Source organism: Sceloporus occidentalis, unplaced genomic scaffold (genome assembly GCF_023333645.1).
Source record: "Sceloporus occidentalis isolate IW3139 unplaced genomic scaffold, rSceOcc1.0.p SCAF_6, whole genome shotgun sequence".
NCBI lineage: Eukaryota > Metazoa > Chordata > Lepidosauria > Squamata > Phrynosomatidae > Sceloporus > Sceloporus occidentalis.
Genome location: NW_028316986.1, coordinates 65313903 through 65334359, shown reverse-complemented (window position 1 = coordinate 65334359; position 20457 = coordinate 65313903). Strand labels below are relative to the sequence as shown.

Sequence of the window (20457 nt, the reverse complement as noted above, 5' to 3'; positions counted from 1 at the left end):
CAAACAACAAAAGGAAGTAGGAATACAGGAGGAACTACAACTCAATCAAATAAACAGACATCTATTGACTGCTGCATTTTAATGGGACAATACCATGGATGGGAAACCACCAAAGAATACCAGCTGCTTTAGCCTATATTTCAGAGGAAGGAACTGGCAAAACCATCTCTAATTATTCCTTGTCTAAGAAAACCCTATGAAATTCATGGGGACGCCTTAAGTCAACAAGCAACTTGAAGGCAAATACACACAACATGCATTAAATGTTATGGTTGTTTCCTCAGTAAAAACATTTCATGTCCCTCCTACAGAATTTCCCAAGGTGCTCCTCAAGTATGTTCTATTTTAGTTGCATTCTTGAATGACTTCTCTTTCTTAGTTTCACTTCATTCCTAGAAGTCTTCTGGTACAACCCAGCCCCAAGTCTCCAACAACAAAACACCAGAAAACATATAACACTTAACAGGTAATACCAAACATAATTTTTACTAGTCAAATACAGAAACCTAGACAGGCACAAACTATGGTATAAGAAAGTCATAAGTAACAAATTCTGAAATCTGAAGTAAAAAAAAAAAAAATCTATACATTCAGATCAAAAATTCTCCTTCTCTTCCCTCTCCTTACAAAATAAATGCCAGAAAGATAAATTCAAAATAAATAAGCATCCAAGTTTTAGTATCAAAATGCAATAAACTCTTTTTAATATGAAACACAGCAAACCAATGTCAATATTATACATACAAATTTGAATTTTTAAAAGTCAGTAACTTCATTTGTTTTGAATAAAATCAATTATTCAACTATCCTTCTGCCTAAAAGGTACCTATATGTTTATTAATGCTTGGGTATCAGTCTTTCAGACAGACCTGTCCCCCCCCCCCACCAAGACTGAAGCCAAAATTGAATTCAGCCACATGTATATGATGATATCCAGACTGAAATCACTACAGTGCTTATTATAGAGGTGGAATAGCAAATCAACAACTTCATATCAATCAGTGGGTCCCAAACTTGGGCCTTTCAATGTTGCTGGACTTCCAGTCCTGAAAATCATAGCCAATGGTGGGACCAGTGGTGAGGGATTTTGGAAATTGGATTCTAACACACTTTAGTGATCCAGAGACTGGGAACCAATAATGCAGATATTTAACACCATTCTCAAAAGAAGCAGGGGGAGCTCCAGCAGAACCAATGCAACTGTTTGTCAGGTACTTCAACAAATATCACTGATGTAGTTGCTTTGCATGACAGTAAAATAACAGAGTGTCAGTTTAGCAATAGCAATAACAAGTACCACTTATCAATGCACTTAAGCACTCCCTAAGTGACTTACTATGTGTAAGCTAATTGCCCCCAACAAGCTGGGTACTTCATTTCAGTGACCTCGGAAGGATGCCAACCTGAATTGATTCTGAGCCCCTGGCTTGTATTGAACTAACAACCTTGTGGTTTGTGAGTGGCTGCAGTACAGGCATTTAACCACTACACCATCAGGGCTCCTATAAATATTTACCTGCAGTAAACTTCTAGATTTCTTTTTCTTTCTGCTGGAATCAGCTGAGACAGCTTTCTTTCCTAATCCCCTCATAATCCAGCTGTTCTAAATTCAAAGAGTAATCCACAACGACATTGCCAACATTACACTCATGCTATCACTCTTAAGATGTGAACCCAAAGAACAACTCTCCCTGACTTCGTTTTCTACAATAGAGATCACATGGTTCTAATTCTTACATACACTCTTTTCTCTACTTACCTCTGAATATTCTTTGTTTCATAAATCAATCCCTCTATTTTACCCCCAAATGTTTGTTTTCACTCAACACATTTTTCCCCAAGATATTTTTTCTATCAGTTTTCTAATTCAGCACATTTCTCTCCCCACAGGCCCTGGTCACTCCAGTGTTCTTATTTACCTTGTATTTCATCCTTTCCCTTTCACTGCTTCTGATTTTCTATTAATAAGGTAAGGTCTCATACTACTATATAGACTTTAGAACAAGTATTCAAGTGAACTGGACAGATAGACTAACGGTATCCAACAGAATTGAAATCCTTACTGTAAATCTTAAGACCATAAATTCTTTTAACGTTAAATCATTTGGTAATCAAAGCTAATGCTGATTTGAAACCCAGTATTGATTCATGTAATTAAGATGAAAATAAAAGGTTCTTACTTTGATTTCTCCCCCTCTTCAGTTTCTAGAGTGACATCCTGATTCTCCGGGTCTTCACTCTTCTCATCATCTTTATATTGCATATTTGGTTCATCATCTGTTTTATTTATTCTTAATTCCTTTTCCTGATCAACGTGAGGTTCCTGAGAACCCTTTTTGTTACCCTAAGAGAAATAAAACATTGCTAAAATCACAATTATTAGCGAAATTGTTAATGGTCAAAACAATGCTTCTGCATCACTCATGTTAACTGGTTGTGTCTAAGAAGCAACTGGTGCAATGTATACTGTATGATGGACAACTGTCCTTGATTAAGGCTGTTTTTCCAAGTGTCTCACCACTTTCAAAAACAGGTACATTGGGGAGGAACACTATTCCCCTGCAACCTTGCTGCTAGGAATAAACTGTTGGTATACATATTGTTAAGTAAATCTGCTTGAGGTCAGCATTGCAGCCTGTCTTTTTGGAGAACAAGGTAGCAAACATACCCACAAGCAGCCCCACATCTGTCAGAGGATCTGAATAAAATTTAAGCCTGTTTTATGAGCAGAAATGGAAAGGTTTCATGACATTTTGAACTCGTAGAGAAAACATGTTTTCCTTTTTCTGGATAATAACAAACAAAAATTATATGCAATACCTTCTCTTAAACTCTAATTTTATTGTATTGCCCTATGAATAAGACAAGAATTATATATCATGTACCACAACTGCACTGTAGGTTTATGTCTTTTTAAAAATTAAAAGAATAATGTGCCCAGTGTTACATATGGAGTTTTAAACTACTGCACCCTAATAGCACATCTAATAAGCTGCCTATTCATTAAGTCCACCTAAATTTAATGGGCTTACTCCCAGATAAATGAGTACAGGGCCGAACCTTAAAAATAAAAATATATGGGACTGAATAGACAGGCCAAAATAAAGCTGCTTCATGTCACTTTGGAGGCATGGTGTTTAAATGACACACGCATCTTAAGAGGCCAGAAGCTGGGTCAAAGCTGCACTCCAGTCCTCAGGATTGGCGTGTGGCTTTGGCACAGCTTCCAGCCTCTTAGGATGCATACATCATTTAAATAGCATACCTCCAAAGTGACTTGAAGCAGCTTTATTTTGGCCCATATGCTACCTTTGCCAATTGGAAAACAGAAATAAAATAGAAGTTGAAAATAAAAACTAACAGTATTGCCAATTTAAAATGGAAGATTTTTATATGGACTTTGAAAAAGAGAATGGCGGGATACACACCGCCATATAGTACGTATTGTATACGTACTAGGGTTAGGAAGGGGCAGTGCTTCCGCACCCCCCTAACCCTAGTACGTATACAATACGTACAAGATGGCGGCGCCCCTTCCACATGGGCGCTGCCATCTTTACGTACTGGACGCATAGCGTCCAGACGTGTCGCGGCGCCTATGACGTCGCGAATGCACCAGCGGCGCTTCGTGACGTCATCAGTGCGCCGCAAGAAGAAGCTCCGAAATGGAGCTTCTTTTTTGCTCCGCGCGGGAGCCGCGCGGTTTGGCTGCTGCAGCTCCCGCACGGAGCAAATGGCGCCGGTGGGGAAGCGCCCAAAGCGGCGGTTTGTATCCTGCCTTATGTTAGGGTGCATCTACACTGTATAAATAACACACTTTGACATCACTTTAAGTACTGTAGCGCGATCCTATGGAATCCCGGGATTTATAGCTTTACATGGTCTTTATTCAAGAGTGTTAGTGCCTCAGAAAACTACAAATCCCAGGATTCTATGGGATGGAGCCATAGCAATTAAAGTGGTGTCAAAAGTGTGTTATTTCTAAAGTGTAAGTGCACTCGTGGTATTAAGATGTAAAATATTTTTGTGTCTATGTGTAAAAGCTCAGAAAACAATCATCTGTATAATATTATTATACAGTAGCAAAACACTTCAAAATTCAATTAAACTATATAATTACACTGAACTCTTAAATACCATATAATCAAAGACAGAAGCCTGCAACCTTATGTATGCTCACTTGAGGGCACAAGACCCACTGAACTCAGCAGGCCATCAGTTTCATTAGTATTTTCAAACATCCATATGCTTTTTTCACTCGATACAGAAAAAAAAGAGGAATATGACTGTATGAGACAAGTGAGAAGCATTTCAGAGGCCAGGCTGTATAATGGCCATAATAGTATATGGGAAGAGCAATATAATTGTCACAAATCAGAATCTATACCTGAGGATGGTCTGCAATATTTGGATGCTGTTTTCAAATATCAAGAGCTAAGGGTGCTACTTGTTTAGTGCATAATTAAATACAGCAGCAATTATCATCTTTAATAATCATTAATAATAATACAAGGCCTTCCCAGAAAAGAAGAAGGCCCTCCTTCTATCCACCATCTTGAAGGAGAGAAAGGCAAGGCAGTTCCATTAGGCCTTGCCTGAAAAGAAGAAGGCTCTCCTACTATCCACCATTTTGAAGGAGAGAAAGGCAAGGCAGCTCCATCAGGCCTTGCCTGAAAAGAAGAAGAGCCCTCCTTCTATCCACCATCTTGAAGAAGAGAAAGGCAAGCCAGCTCCAACAGGCCTCCAAGGGAGAGCAGATCTGCTGGACTTTTCCCCTTCCGCACTGCCGTTCCCTTCTCCTTTTGTGTCTTGTCTTTTTTAGATTGTAAGCCTGAGGGCAGGGAAATGTCTAATTAACAAATTGTAAGCTGCTCTGATAGCCTTGGCTGAAGAGAACTGTATAAATAAATAAGTATTATTATTGTTATTATAATTATTAGCATTATTTTGATTAAATAGATTTTTAGTAGTGAAGGAACTGTATTAACATTACTACAAAACACTGCTTTGAAACTAATCCAATTCTAAACAAAAAAGTCATAACATTTCCTGCTCCCCAACTTTTCCCCAAACATTACTTCTTCCTCCTTTGACATTATGGAGAGAAACCACTTTTTCCTGAACGTTCCCATTTTTTCTAGGCCTTTATATCTGTGGGTGATATTGCAGTCTGGACCACTTCTTGCTAATAGATCTGCTTCTGTTGAAGGTATAGATTCACCATAATTGGGAATCTACTTAAAAGGACTCCACAGGATCTCTTGCATGTACCTGCCTGGATCCATTTTTTCTTGAATAATTCTTGGACTGTTCTTTCAGTGTGTGGAAGGTACTGATGAAGGGCAAACTTTTTTGTTCTAAAAAGAAGTCTGCTGGTACTGACATAGTTATTCCAATAATTAGCATTACTTGAAGTAATTATCAAATAATCATTTTGTGACTTGAATAAATGTCCAGGTGGTTTGAAATGCAACCGCAAAGTTTTAATGAAATCTAATACAATGCTCCCCCAAATAATTTCATATTTTAAAAATCTACTCTCTCGTGTTTTCAGTCTGAAGAGACAACTGCTAGGATACAACACCCTTCATAGATTCCTGACACTGTGTTTGTGTGCTGTGTACCTTCAAGTCGTTTCCAACTTATGGTGATCCTACCATGGGGCTTTCTTGGCATGTTTTGTTCAATGGAGGTTTGCCATTGCCTTCCTCTGAAACTGAGAGAATGTGATTTGTCCAAAGTCACTCAGTGGATTTCATGGCTGAGTTGGGAATCAAACCCTGATCTTTAGAGTTCTAGTCCAACACTTCAACCATTATACTATGCTGGCTCTTTCTCCTGACACTGCATCAGATCTAAGAACTTTCAAATGAGCATGAGTAAATTAAAATGAAAATGAGGTTTAATGAAAGCAAATTTTAAGTGAATAAATTTATGGCAGAGGGAATTTTAGCCAAATATACACTGATGGGATTTGAGTTGGTGGTGACTAACCAACAAAAAGGTCTTAGAATTGTGCCCGATAGCTCATTGATAATATTGACCCAGTGTATGGCTGCTGTGAAAGGGGAAAATTCTACATTGGTGATTATTAAGAAAGTAATAAAAAATAAATTGCAATTCCATGGTGTGACGACACTGAAAACACTGGGTTATGTTCTTGTCAAACCTCGGAAGGAATAGTTACAATGTCTGTGGCTTTTCAGACTAGGGAAAAAGCAAGTTACAGATATAGTTGGACTGAAGAAAGTAGACAGTGAAAAGTCATGTCCCTCTAACAAAATAACAAAAGGTGAGGTCACTCACAGAAGCTAAATGGGAAGATTTAGAGACAAAAAGAACTAATTTTTCATGCTGCACATAGTTAAACAATGGGAATTCACTACTACAAGAGACAGAGATGGCTGATCACTGATATTGGTTTTGACAAATTCATGAAGAATAAGGCCATCAATGGCTACTAGTCATGACAGCTATATATTGCTTCCAGTATCACAAGCAGTATGCCACTGTATATATTTGCTGGAGAAGAAGAACCCGGGGTGCTGTTGTATTCATGAACTTCTCATGAACTTTCCACAGACATCAGAAAGAAAGAAAGAACCAGACAAGATAACCCTGTGATCTGATCCAGGATGACTTTTGTTATGTTCCTTTGAAAATTAAGATAGTTAATTTTATGGTTGTATGATTTTATGTTTGTTGCTGTTGTTGTTGTGTGCTTTCAAGTCATTTTTGATGTATAGAGACCCTAAAGTGTACTTATCACAGGGTATTCTTGGCAGAATTTGTTCAGAGGAGTGTGACTTGCCCAAGATCATCCAGTAGGTTTCCATGGCCAACTGGGGGATTTGCACATTTGTCTCCAGTGTCCTAGTTCAATATTCCAACAGGCTATGAAAGTTCCCCCTGGAGAGGCCAGGAGGGTCACATCCCTGCTCTCCTTTCAAAGGCAGGTAAAAACATTCTTATGCTGTCACATTTTTTTCAAACCGATGAGAGCTGGGCTTTTAAATGTTAAGTAATTCAAATTTTAAGGCTTATATAAAGTTTTTACTATATTTTAATGTGTTTTTAAAACTTTTTAAAAATTGGCTAATTGTTTTTAAAACTTTGTACAGTTGGCCCTTCTTATACACGGATTTCTTATACACGGATTCAAGCATCCACGGTTTGAAAATGTTCAAAAAATGTCCACTGTATCTACATTTTAATGCTTCTGTACTGTTTTCAATTTGTACTGTTTTCAATTTGTTGCTGGCCAACTTGAGTCCCTGTATTGAGTCCCAATACACTCACACACACACACACACACACCTCTCACACAACAACAGCATTCAAACCCTTACACCATGTTGGTGCTCATATTTTATGTTTACACAACTATTTTTATTTACATGATTTGCTTCTGTACTAAAGACTATAATAAAGAACATTTTAGAAAAATCAGAGCACCTGTAGCAAAATGGAAAGTTCTCATATTACTTACTCATTAGGTTCTTTTAAAATTGAACAGTGCTTGCAAACAGAAGCAGGTTTGGAAACTGAGGTGTAGGGATCTAGCTTTCTGCCACAATCTTAATTGAAAGGAAGGGGGGGCACTTTCTGGTATTTTATTAGAGGGACATGCTAAGCACTATGGGATGACTGGTTTCACTAGTTCCAGAGAGACCTGGCATTTTAGTTTAGCCTAAACAGAACACTTTCTCAGCCTTGACAACTCTAGAGAACCTCACAAATACTCTGGCTATGTAGATCGTACAAAGATCTAAGCTGTAGTCCTTTAAACTGTGCAAATGTCATTCATATTTTGTGATTGTAAGAAACACACAAATACTCTAATGCCTGAATAAACACACTGTTACACAGGGATAAATCTTATAAACAAAACAGAATGCCAGTTCTTACCAAACAGGAAGATTTATCATTTTCTTTTCTTTCATTTTCATTCTCAATTGTTGCAACGTGTTGCTTTGCAGTTGATATTTCATCATCTTTTTCTTCAGTTTCCACTTTTATTTCTTTTACGTTTGGCTCAGCTTCTTCAAGCTTTTTCACATCTTTTTCATGGTCCTTACAAGGCTTGCTTGTTATTTTTGCTGGTAATTCCATTTTAAACTCAACATTAGCTGATGTGCAGTATTCTTCAAAGCCATAAAGGTATCTAAAATATGACAGCAACATGCAAATGTCAATTAGCCATTTGTTTGTTTTATGAAGCAAATATCTGTTCGTTATCTGAATTAATTTTTTAAACAATGAAAGCTTAAGACTGATTTGTTAAAAACTTGGTACTATCTGAATAACTGTTTTGCAACTGCAAAAAAATTATCGATTTGTTTATACAGAAAATATGTGAAAGGTTGCTGTACTGAGTCTGACAAGTCTAGTCATAATGGAAGTAATATGGAGTAAAATTAAGACATGTCCAAATACCAGCATCTTATAGCACGTTCTGAATCTATATAGGAACTTCCAACTTGATCTGACAATTAGTCAAAATGGCTTTACCTTCAAGCATGACATTGAGGATATTAAAGGTATTGAATATGCATAATATAAATGTCTTTACCAGGACGAAAGGTACTTTAAACAATCAAAGGTTTAGAAGTGAATATAAATGAAATGCTCTTTTTGGCTGAGATGAAAACCCCATTTTTGAAAGCCCAAATGCAGCACTGAATGTCAAAAATACAGAATTACTTACTTTTTGTAAGCACATTTAACATTATATCCAGCAGCCGAGTTCAAGACAGGGATCCCAAGATCCTGATATACTTGTTTCCAGACTGCTCCACTTTCAATCTACAAAAAATGATAGAAATGGTTACCTGAATAAAAGCTTTCTGTTTTATGATTAAACTAATGAAAATTAAACAAGCCATTAATTCTGAAATCCAAAAGTCTAAAATTGTATGGAAAATTTCAAGATGTTCTTTCTACATTTGCAGAACAATACACTGCTTAATATCAAACTACAACTGTGTTGCAGGTTGATTCAATATTTTACATTATTTCAATATGTGAAGATCTACATCTGTTATGCCTTCATACTTAGCTCACTTACAAACAATGGATCTAACTTTCATAGTATACCCAAGTGAAGAATTCATTTTACCTGAGCCCAATAAAATATGATCTATGCCTCATAATATCAGGGAGTGATAACAGGTTATCACTGTTTCTATACACTGTGGTGAAACTGGGACTCAAGGCAACTTAAGCAGTTTGTAGCAGACAGATTCAAATTTAAGCACAGTTGATTACAGGAAAAGAGATCCCACCTCAACATTAGGAAGAACTTCCCAACAATAGGAGCTGTTCAACAGTGGAACACACTTCCTTAGAGTATGGGGGAGTCTTCTTCTTTGGAGGCTTTATGTATTCTTGCATGGCAGGAGCTTGGACTTGATGACCCTTGAGGTCTCTTCCAATTCAATGGCGGGTTATAGACTGCCCATTTGGGGCGGGCTGCACCCGCCCCTTTCCCCGGTGTATCGGGGCCTCAGTGTGCAGAGCGGCAGCCGCTGAGGCCCCGATCCGCCGCTTTTCAGGCTGTGGGGAAGCAGCAAAACGCCGCTTCCCCGCAGCCTGAAAAGGGGTGTCCCTGGGGCTTCAAGCCCCAAGGACACCCCGCTGCGCCCAGCGGACTAAACCAGGAAGGAGCTCCGAAACGGAGCTCCTTCCTGCTCCGTGTTCAGGGCGCACTAAGCGCCCTGGTGCAGAGCAAGGACGTCATGTCCGCGCCGCCCCGTCTAGAGGCGGCGCGGCCGTGACGTCCTCACGGCGGCGGCCATATGGAAGGGCCGCCGGCGTTTAGTGCGTGACGAGTACGCACTAGGGTTAGGGCGGTGCGGAAGCACCGCCCTTTTGTAACCGTAGTGCGTGCTCGTCACGCACTAAAGTGCCGGTCTGTAACCGGCCTCTGATTCTATTAATTATATGTTGTTGTTAACTGTCCTTGAGTCAACCCCAGCTCATCGCGACCCTATGGATGAGACATCTCCATGTGCCCCTATCTTCCATTGCTCTTCTTAGATCCTGAAGATTCAGGCCCATGACCTCCCTGATTGAGTCTATCTATCTGGCATATGGTCTTCCTCTCGTTATACTACCTTCTAACTTTCTCAGTATTATTGTCTTTTCTAATGAGTTTTGCCTTCTCATCATAAAGCCAAAGTACAACAGCCTTAATGTGATCATCTTGGCTTCCAAGGAGAGTTCAGGCTTGGTCTGTTTAAGGACCCATTTGTCTGTCTTTTCGGCTGTCTATGGTATCCAAAGATTACATATTCCTTGCTTATTCTTCACATCAAATTATTCTACTGTAGAAACATTAACTCCAACTTTCTTTGGCTTTTGAGTAGTTTTAAATTAATGTTTGGCTGTTCTACATATTTCTATTATCAATTAAAACTATTATAGGCAGAAATAACATATTCATTATTAGTTTCTTTATACACATCTCCCCCCTTGCAAACTTCCTACATATACCAAGTCAGTATTATCATTAAGATTGATGTAGCAAGAAGGTGTAAGAGATGGAAATGGCAAGAAGGTGAATTTATTTCATGGGCACGCACTCTAATGCATTTTATAAATGTAGATCATACATCCAGGTTTCAATCATTCCACTCATCAGGACAAGTATGTACTGCCCTATTCCAAACATGATAAGCAGTCAATTTTTTGCCCAATTTTAAAATTGAAGAGTTAAGCAGTGATCCTTCTGTCAATTGCCATGTTGAAGCTGGGAATAATAAGGATGGAAATTGTTTAGAAGCAGCATGGACAAAGTATCCAGAAGCCCTCCCCCTTCACTGGTCTTTCCTACTCTGGACCAAGCCTGTGTATGCTACTGCTCAAAGGTGCTCAGGCTGTTTCTGCAGCTGCATCCAACAGACCATTTTCCCCATTCCATACTTTCTTTGGGAACAGTGAGAAAAACGTACAGTATTATGCTGGCTATTCCTGACTAAAGATGCTAAGGATGCCTTTAGCCAGTCAAACCCAATCATTATCACTTGCTCAGAAGAACTAGTTTGATATATTGGATGCAACTGTTTAAAGGTGTTCTATATGCCTTCAGTCAAGGTGCACCCAACTTGCTATTCTAGCCTCTCATCCTCCTCTCAGTCATGACTCAGGATGGAAGTTGTGGAACCTTGTATATGCCTTAGGTTTGTCTTATCACATTATCTTTTCATTTCGTTTTGTGTTTTGATGCTGGTTCCACCATTTTAAACCTATATTTGAACTGTGGGGGTTCTCAAACAGAATATTATGTTTATCGCTGTCAAAGTATCCATGCTAGGCAGTTTAAAGAGTATTGTAGCAGTTATTAGGCCCCATTTTGAACTATACACAAGGTATACTCCAGAGGGTTTTCTGGCAACTTTCAATTAGATTTGCTATAGGAAAATACTGTACTGAGTAGATAAAATATATTTCTATTGTTGAAGGATATAATATAATATGATGACAGGCAATTTCTTTCTATTCAACACAAATAATTACATTGTATACAATAAGGCACTGCACATACTATCACAAGGGCAGTAAGATGATATTCTCAGGAAGCCTTGTAAGCATAATGAAATTTTTAGTCTTTGCTATGCTTACAAGGAATCACATAATACACATTGTTGCTTTAATATTTCAATACACTGCAAAACAAAACTTAGCAGTAACAACAGAAAAAGAAGCATTAGAGTACAGTTCTTAGAGTGCTTTTACACATTAGTTCTTCTAAGACCAATAATTTTTCCATGCTAAGAAAAGAAAAAGGAAAGACTATATCTTGCAAATAGCTGATCAGCAACTAGAGTATTCTTCCTTGTGCTAGACACTGTTATCCCTCATAAATGTATCTAGCACAAAAAGACAGCCTTCTAATCAAATATTACACATGGAAGAGAACCTCAGCCCTGGAAAAACTAATCTGTAAAGGAGCTGTAAGAAGAGTATATCGGTATCATCTTCTGCATATCCTTTTTCATATGTGTCTTACAGCTTTTCTTCAGATTGTAAAATTCTATCTATCCTGATTTAGAGTACTTACATTATCAAATCCTCCAAGCTTATGTACAAGTCTGAATAATTTGAAGAGATTCAAGTTTCTGTATCCAAGTACAGGTCGTTTATTAATAGGAGTCCCTGTGAAAGAAAGTATTTTGAAGTGTGGCTTTGTATCTTAGTAAGCACAGCTTCTCATATCTTATATTAATTCAGAGTTTCAGTCCCACAAACAAACTGTACAACATATATATTCGCTGATGCATATTTACTCAGACATAATTGTGACCATGTTCAATGTAGTATACTCCAGGTAAGTAACAATAGGAGTTACAATTTTAACCCCATCATTCATATTGTGACAGATGAAATCAGTTTTTTTTTAAAAAGATAATTTCTTCCAAATAATTAGCTGTTCTCAAATATGTGTGGGCTCCTCAATGATGTAATGTAATATTAAGAGCACAAACACAGAAAGATGTATCTGATTACTGTCTTCATAAAATAGATTTTATTTAATTCAGATTTCTTTCCAAAGAGTTTCAATTTCCCCTACAAGTACTAACAGGTACTTAGTTGTGTGAATGGGTTTGTGATAATATTCAGTAATGACCACACAAATTATGGAATATTATTTGTCCTACATTACTGTCTATGTTTAGGTCTGTATTATTTATAAATAAATGAGTAAGGTGAGAACAGCTTCCCATTCTTGGATTCAGCAATGTATGGGAGTCACCTGGGGGTCAACTTCCTGGTTTAGCTTGGGGTTTGGGCTTATAAAAGTTAGGGTTAAGAAATGCAAGCCCACAAGTTGTGGGAGGTGGCCTGTGTTTGATTTTGATGGATTATAGGTTGTGTAGTCCAGTATGAATATATGTCTTTATATACTCAAAGTATTTATTGTGCACTGTGGATTTTTAAATGATTTTTTGCATTTTGTTGCTGTTTTAACATTCCTATGCTGTTACTTTCTATTTTATTATTTTATTTTTACTTTAACTGTAGCTTACACAGGACACAAATTTTACAAATAGGTGACAGGTTTAACACAGAGATAGTTAGACTATACATTATACATGAAATGGACAATGTGTGGACCTTCAGGTGTTGCTGGATTGCAAGTACCACAATTTTCCATCTGACCCAAGGCTGATGGTAACTGTAGTCCAACAACATTTAGAAGGCTGCACTTTGCCCACCCCTGCCTTATAAAGGCAAAATAACTTTGCTAAGGAATATATTTTATCAGCAATGAATGCCATTTTTAAAAAGGAACAAATTTCAACTGCCAAAAATAAAACCCAGGACTGTATTACATTCTTCTACAGAGATAAAAACTATAAAATAAACATGATAAAATGCTCACCCCTATCTTCCATGAATTTATAGAGCTGTTGTAGGAAGTTCTCTCTTTCCTCAGGAAAGGGTTCTACTTCTTCCTAATTTATATAATACAATATTAAGGAGAGAAAATATCAGTGAACCCAGTTAACTATAAAACGAAGTTCAGTAGCAATCATAGACTATTTCAGCATTTTAGCTCTAAATTTTTATCATCTCTGTATATTTAAACAAATAACCATTTTACTGCCGAAACACATACAGTTTAATATATCTATTCAATTAATGCAAAAGTATATCTACTCAAAAGTAATTCCCATCTCATTCAATGAGATATACTTCAAAAAGGTGTGTATAGTATTGCAGCCTTTAAATGCATAATAATCTTTAACCAAATTATAGTTAACAATTAGTTGTCAGTGATTTGTTTAAAGCAAACAAGTAGGAAATAAAATATTCTCTATAAAGACAAAACATGTTGTTGTGAAAATGGCAAGTTTCATAGAACAGAAAAACTAATTCCAGCATCCAATGCAACACACCAGGTGACTTATTTTTTTAAAAAATGAATTTCCCCATATACTTTGGCACCACTTTGAAGCTCACCTTTCTTGCACTGTTTTCCCCTGGCATTGCCCTTTTTAACTTTTACAAATCAGTTCCAGTAAAATTTAGAAAAGAAGTAGTTTCTGTAAACTACACATATCACCACAACAGACTGGATATACAGGAGGGATTTATAAAAGCAGTAAGCTAATATTAAAGTAAGGGGTCTTTTTTAAATTGGTCAGCCCAGAGTTTACAAACTGGAGTAATTAATTGTTTCAGAACAGCAGGACAGCATGCGACTGATCGCTATACCCGCTTCGGTTTTGCTCCTGCTGCTAATCTAAGGCTCAGACACAGAGAGTGTGCAAACAGTGCCATAGTTATAAAATACAATGTGGCTTATATTTTCCTCCCTTTTTGATCAATAATTTTATTTCGCTTGTGTTGCTGCATTTTTGTTGTTGTTGTTTTTCATCTGCACCTCAAAAATTGATAAAACCAAAGATGTTCTTACATTTCAGTGTTTCTTACAGTTCAGTACCTTGCAGCCCCTCTTCTAATAAAAATAAATGCTTCATTTAAATTCAGCTTGCAATTATTGTCTGAACTAACTGTACTTTTACCATATGAAATAAGATAGTTTAATGACAAATCAAGATATACAACATAAATTTTTATGTTTCCAAGGTAACAAAGTGATTGTTCATCTATAAAAGGTGCTAATATCAGTTTTTCCATTTTAAAAAATCCAAGGTGAAAAAGTATTTCTCTACCACCAATGGTTTTAAATGTCTCAAAAATTTTTCATCTAATTCAGATTTAAACTCCCTCAAAATGGTATGGAAGGACCTAGTCAAGCAAGGAAGCCCTCAAATGACACTGAACTGAAATAATTCTGTAAGTCAGAATGGATCAAGTTGCACTGAAACCAATGTGGTGACTAGGCAATAAGTACAGAAAATGCCTACTTGAAGTCATAGCTGCTCAAGGTTGTGTAACCAGGTACTGAATCTACAAGTTCATATACACATGGTTACTGACTGTTGAACCAGTTATAGATAACAAATGCTGAATGCTCATTAGATTTCAAAGACATAGCTATGTTAGTCTGAAAAATCAGTATGCAAAAGGAACTTGTAGCACCTTAGAGACTGTCTGAAAGAAAACAGTTGGTAGCATGAACTGTCACAGACAAACTCAAGCATCTGATGAAGTAAGCTCAAGTTTACGAAAGCTCATCATACCAAATTCTTTCTTTCCATTAATCTCAAAAGTGCTACAAGATCCCTTTGCATACTCATTAAATTTGTGTGTCATTGCTCAATCAGGTTATCTTTTGCTCGTTATCTAAGATTATGGTGCTAGATAATACCATAGTAACTGTTTAGGTTGGAAATATGGCAACCGTAAGGCCTTCACAAACTTTTCCCCACAAGAAAGATAAATGCTAAAGATCCATAACAGCACAAATAAATAAATACATTTTAAAAGTATATATGCCTATTATTCCAACACTGTGAAACCTAGGCAAACTTGGTAAAGATACCCTAGGATTTTCACCCTTAATATTCTATTTTTAAAATTAGCTGAAGAGATAGAAGATCCTTCTCCTAAGGAAAGTGGACATGGGGGAAGACAGTGAGCAGCGGGAAAGACTGATCACTGGGACAGAGGGAGAGAAAGGCCAGTGAGGAAAAAAAAGAGTATTGAGGGAAAATACAGAGGCAAAGAACACTAGGATAGGCAGGGGAGGGAGATTATGAGGCTTCTAACTCTTGAGAATGTGAGTGCTTCTGCTCAAACTGTAATCAGTACTGGTACTGTTTGTTGCATTGCAATAATTCAACAATTAATACACAATATTCTAACACGAACCCAACTAGAACACAATGCTATACTTGCCTCTTCTTCACTGCTATCTTCTTTTTCTTTTTCATCATCTTCCTCTTCTTCTGCTTCACTACTGGAGCTTTCTTCTTTCAATTCAGTCTTCCAGTTACTGGGAACAGTTTTGTTTTTATGGAATTCTAAGGCTTGATCAAAAGCTGTAAATGGATTAAAATTAATCAACACAATTTACCACTGACAATCTGCAAGTTTAGTGCACTCACAGGCACAATCCTTTGTTCTTTTTTCACATGAGAGAGCAAGCTAGGAAGGCACAGTGAACTAGGAAACTACAATTAAGGGCTTCTAGTAAGACAGGATATGAAGCCATGATTTAATGCTGGCTTCTGGATGTTCGTTGGTCATAAACATCACATTTGCCAAGAGTATAGCAAAATGGGAATCACTGAAGTAGAATTTTATCATTCCAATGTGACCAATATCAAATTTTCTCCAACATTTAAAAAAAACTAATCAAACAGTATGCAGCATGGTAAAAATTTAAATGAAGGCAAGATAAGCAGTGAGACATTACTTAGCTCTTGGGATTAAATGTAGTGACTAATGGGGTAGAGGAAACAAGCTTTTTCACTGTGAAAAAAAGAAGGTACCAAGAGAGAGCCTAGATTTATTTGACTGTGAGATTTCCCTTTATCCTAAGAGAGAAATATGACATTTGTTCTGGAGTACTTTGGCCAACAGACAATAATAAGTGTGTTCACTTATCTATAATATTGGCATCACAAAAAGGTATATGTGCACCTGTCAGTGCTAAATACCACTGCTACATTTTCAAAGAACCCTTAACAGAGCCATTAATCATACAGAACCCTAATCATACCAGGAGATGAGTTTCATCACTTGGCATGATCAAATAATAATAATAATAATAATAATAATAATAATAATAATAATAATAATAATAATAATAATAATATATTTATATTTCCCTGCCTCTCCCTTCCAGATCAAGGTGGGGTTACAACCTGATAAAAACATACAATTGCGATCAATAAAATCCTGATCCCCTCCCCCCTCACCATTCCCTTCTCCTTTTGTGTCGTGTCTTTTTAGATTGTAAGCCTGAGGGCAGGGAACCGTCAATTATCCCCTGTGCTGTAAGCCGCCCGGATTCCCAGTGACTGGGTGGCATATAAATAAATCCTATTATTATTATTATTATTATTATTATTATTATTATTATTATTATTATTATTATTTCTTATTCATGGATTCTAGCATCCACTGCTTGAAAATATCCCCCCCCCCCCCCGGCAAAAAAAAGGTATAAATTCCAAATAGCAAACCTTGATTTTGTGATTTTATATAAGGGACACCATTTTGCTATGCCACTGCATTTAATGGGACTTGAGCATCCACGGATTTTATTATCCACGGGGGCTCCTGGATCCACGGGGGCTCCCCAGCGGATAACAGGCCCCACTATACTTCTTGCTAATATTATTAAAACCATTTTAAAACTTTTTAAAATTGGTTTTAATTCACTTTTTCTACTTTTAATTGCTTTGTATGCCATGGTTTTTTTTAAAATGTAATTTAACTATGCTGTAAAAAACTTCAGAAATTATTAATGTGATGTGGCATATAGATATTTTAAATAAATAATGAAAATTCAGCTAACCACCATCCCTGCTGTCGCCAATGGCCCTCCTTTGAAATGAGAGTTAGATGGGGGTGGGTTTTAAAAAATTATTCCAGTTGGATCAGTATGCAAAATGGGTTTTCAAGATGTTAGGTGAAGAAGCCAATGGGAGAAGAGATATAGTGGAAACAGGCACCATCAACTGGCACATCAAGTAGCTATTTATTGTTCAACAACTGTCAAGTTTTAAAATATCATCTGTTCCCCCCCCCCCCCCACAAGTCACACTCAGTGACTGCCAGACTATACAAAACAAGAGATGGAGAAGGCATAAGTAAGAGGGAAAATGTTTTTTCTTTCCTTTCAGGGAAATATCTGATGCTTTACCTTCTACTTTGGGTGAGAATTGAATGAATGGGAAAAATAGGTCTATGGAAAGAAACCCATTTTGTTTGCAGAAGGTTCCAGGGTTCAATCTCTTAATATTTCCAGATAGGACTGGAAAAAACTCCTGCTTAAAACCTTGAACAGATGCTTGTAGCGAATGTTAACAGTAGGGATCTAAAGGGTATAATAGTATGATTTGATATAAGACAGTATTCCAATAGTATGGAGGGCATGATTTGGTCAGTTCTTGGAAAGGTTTTTCATGGGGCGACCACAATTACAAAAATATGCCAATCAGTAGATTCTGGGAGCTGAAACCAAAAGCTCTGGGTTTACTAATTATTGAAATCTGAAGACAGCACACCCATTCTGGGATAGGCCATTATAACTGGCCCTCAAAGTATATGCCACTTTTTTCTACCCTGGAAAACATTATTTTTTATTTCAAGATTCCTCTTACCTTGTTTTAGTGTAGCATCAGGCTTTGGTGAAGAATCACTAATTTCTCGAACATCTTTCCTTGGTACTGAAGAGCTAAACAAATAATAGTGTTTATTTTAAAAACTTGGGAAAAAATCAATCTAGAAAGCAAAAAGAAACTGCTCTAAGCAGCTTCCTGGAAGGGGCATCATAAGTGGCGTAGAATCATGACGCCCTTCCATCCACTGTGCCTGGTGTGTCCTAAGGGCAGCTGGGCAGTGTGTGTGTCCTAAGGGCAACTGTACCAGGAGTGTGTCCTAAGGGCAGCTGGGCAGTGAGATAAGGGCCTGGAGCGTGGGGATGCTCAGCCCTCACTGCACATACAGGCCAGCACTTTTCACTGGTCTGTCAAGCCCCAAAGGTTGTTACATTGAACCATCAGAAAGCAAAGATGTGTCTCAGTCACCTATGTGGACAGTTTTGGATTTTGGAGTATTTCAGATTTTGGAATTCCAGATAAGAGAGACTCAACCTGTATATCCTGGGATTGGCACCAAGACTACTCCAGTCCCACGCTTGTTGCAAGTACTATAATGTTCTTGGCTTTGCTAACTATGGGGCAGTACAAATGGAGGGCTCTGTGCCTCCTATCTTTGGCCCGTGTCTGCGCTGCAGCATCCGCATGTTGCAGCACAGACACACTATCTAAAAAGAGCCACTCTAGGCAGCTCCTTTTTTTGCACTGTCATAAGGGCTATGATGCAGCCCTATGACGGCTCTTCCGCCCAGAGCAGTTTGGGCGCTCAGGCTCCTGCACTAGGGCTTGGGAGCGTGCAGCTGCTACGCTCTCCCGAGCCCTAGTTTTGGCCCCATGATGGCGCTTCCCACCCCTCTGTACTGGGCCTATAAATCTTACATGCTAATGGAGAAAGACTTTCACATCTGGGATTATGATGGAAAAAGATAAAACAAAGTAGGAATCTGCAGTTTAAGCAAAGGCAAAGTATCTACCAAGAAAGCTGTGGTCAGAGAATTCTTTTAAAAAATATCTGACCGGCAAATCAGAAACAGAAGTCAATCTACTAGCCAGCATGAAAGTAGCTCTGTGAAAAAAGCTGACACAGCTTTCCTTAGTACTGAAGAGCTAAACAAATAATGTTTTTATTTGTTAAATAAGAAGAGCCATGATAAATCCATTTTGATGGCTCAAATCCTCTGCACAAGGCATTTTGAGCTCTTGCTCATTTTAATACCTCAGCTGACTCAATGGGTTAAATAGCTTTTGAAGTCAGGAAGGCCACAAGAGAATCTTGTGAAGATATATGATCTGAGAAAATATGTTCAGCTTATAGAGAATAAAATTTCTTTACATACAAAAGCCTTTCTGCCAAAGGCTTCAACCTACTATTTTTAGATGACAACCTCAAGGTTTGTAGCAGGTGAAATAAAATGCCCTCTAAAACAGGCCTAGGAAAAGCCAAAACCCCAGGTTCTGAGGATCTGGCAGGTACCTCAGGCAAGCACAATAGCAAGATAAAGCAAGGGTATGAATGGTGAGTGAATGGAGCTGAGCCATCTAGGAGAGGGAAGCCAATTAAAAGCACCTGGCCATGCTTCCATAATATTGCTGTTCTCCACTGAATTGTTTGCTATGTCTCTGCAAAACATCCAGGAGCTGGTTGGCTAATTAAGACCAGGTGTCTCTACTGGCTAAGATCCTCATCTCTCAGGGCAGGGCAAGGCCACCCATTGGCTTTGTAATAAAACAAGCTGAAGGATAGTGGGTGATTCGAGCTGAACCATCAAGGAAAGCAAAGCTGATTAAAATCACCTGGTTCACACTCCTATAATACTGCTGTTCTCTGCTGAACCTTTTTTCTGTGTCTCTCCAAAACATGATCACTCACTGAGAGATGGCAAGGAAAAATGTGGGGAATTATGTGAGCATAGTGAAACCAAAGATTTACTCCTGCCCCTTCCATTCTACCTGGTGCAAGGGGAATGATGTATTGGAAGAACAGGAAGTTCTCTTCCTATCCCTCCGGCTGAGAATTTTTGAACAGACTCCTTTTGTACTTTCCTCGTCCTTCAGAGGAATGAGGAGCACTGGAAAAATGCAGCTTCCCTGTGTCAGGCAGGAAGACAGATTGGAGATTGATGGGTTGTTTCTGCCTCTCAGGAAATAGTTCTTCTACCATGCCTTCCTAGTCCTAGAGCTATAATTTAACCAATCTAGGAACTGACCTGTTAGC

General features: G+C 37.9%; 1 protein-coding gene across 5 annotated transcripts in view; it reads right to left on the bottom strand.

Annotated features, from left to right (window-relative positions):
* ARID4B (AT-rich interaction domain 4B) overlaps nucleotides 1–20457 on the bottom strand; it is a 107564-nt gene that overhangs the window by 30112 nt on the left and 56995 nt on the right. For all 5 annotated transcript variants that reach the window (XM_089529886.1, XM_089529888.1, XM_089529889.1 and 2 more), the window contains 7 exons: nucleotides 18246–18319; nucleotides 15807–15953; nucleotides 13385–13453; nucleotides 12062–12156; nucleotides 8708–8805; nucleotides 7909–8164; nucleotides 2181–2344 (listed from right to left, as the gene is read on the bottom strand). In XM_089529886.1, the coding sequence (XP_089386012.1) occupies nucleotides 2181–2344; nucleotides 7909–8164; nucleotides 8708–8805; nucleotides 12062–12156; nucleotides 13385–13453; nucleotides 15807–15953; nucleotides 18246–18319 (903 nt within the window). The remainder of the gene's footprint in view (nucleotides 1–2180; nucleotides 2345–7908; nucleotides 8165–8707; nucleotides 8806–12061; nucleotides 12157–13384; nucleotides 13454–15806; nucleotides 15954–18245; nucleotides 18320–20457) is intronic.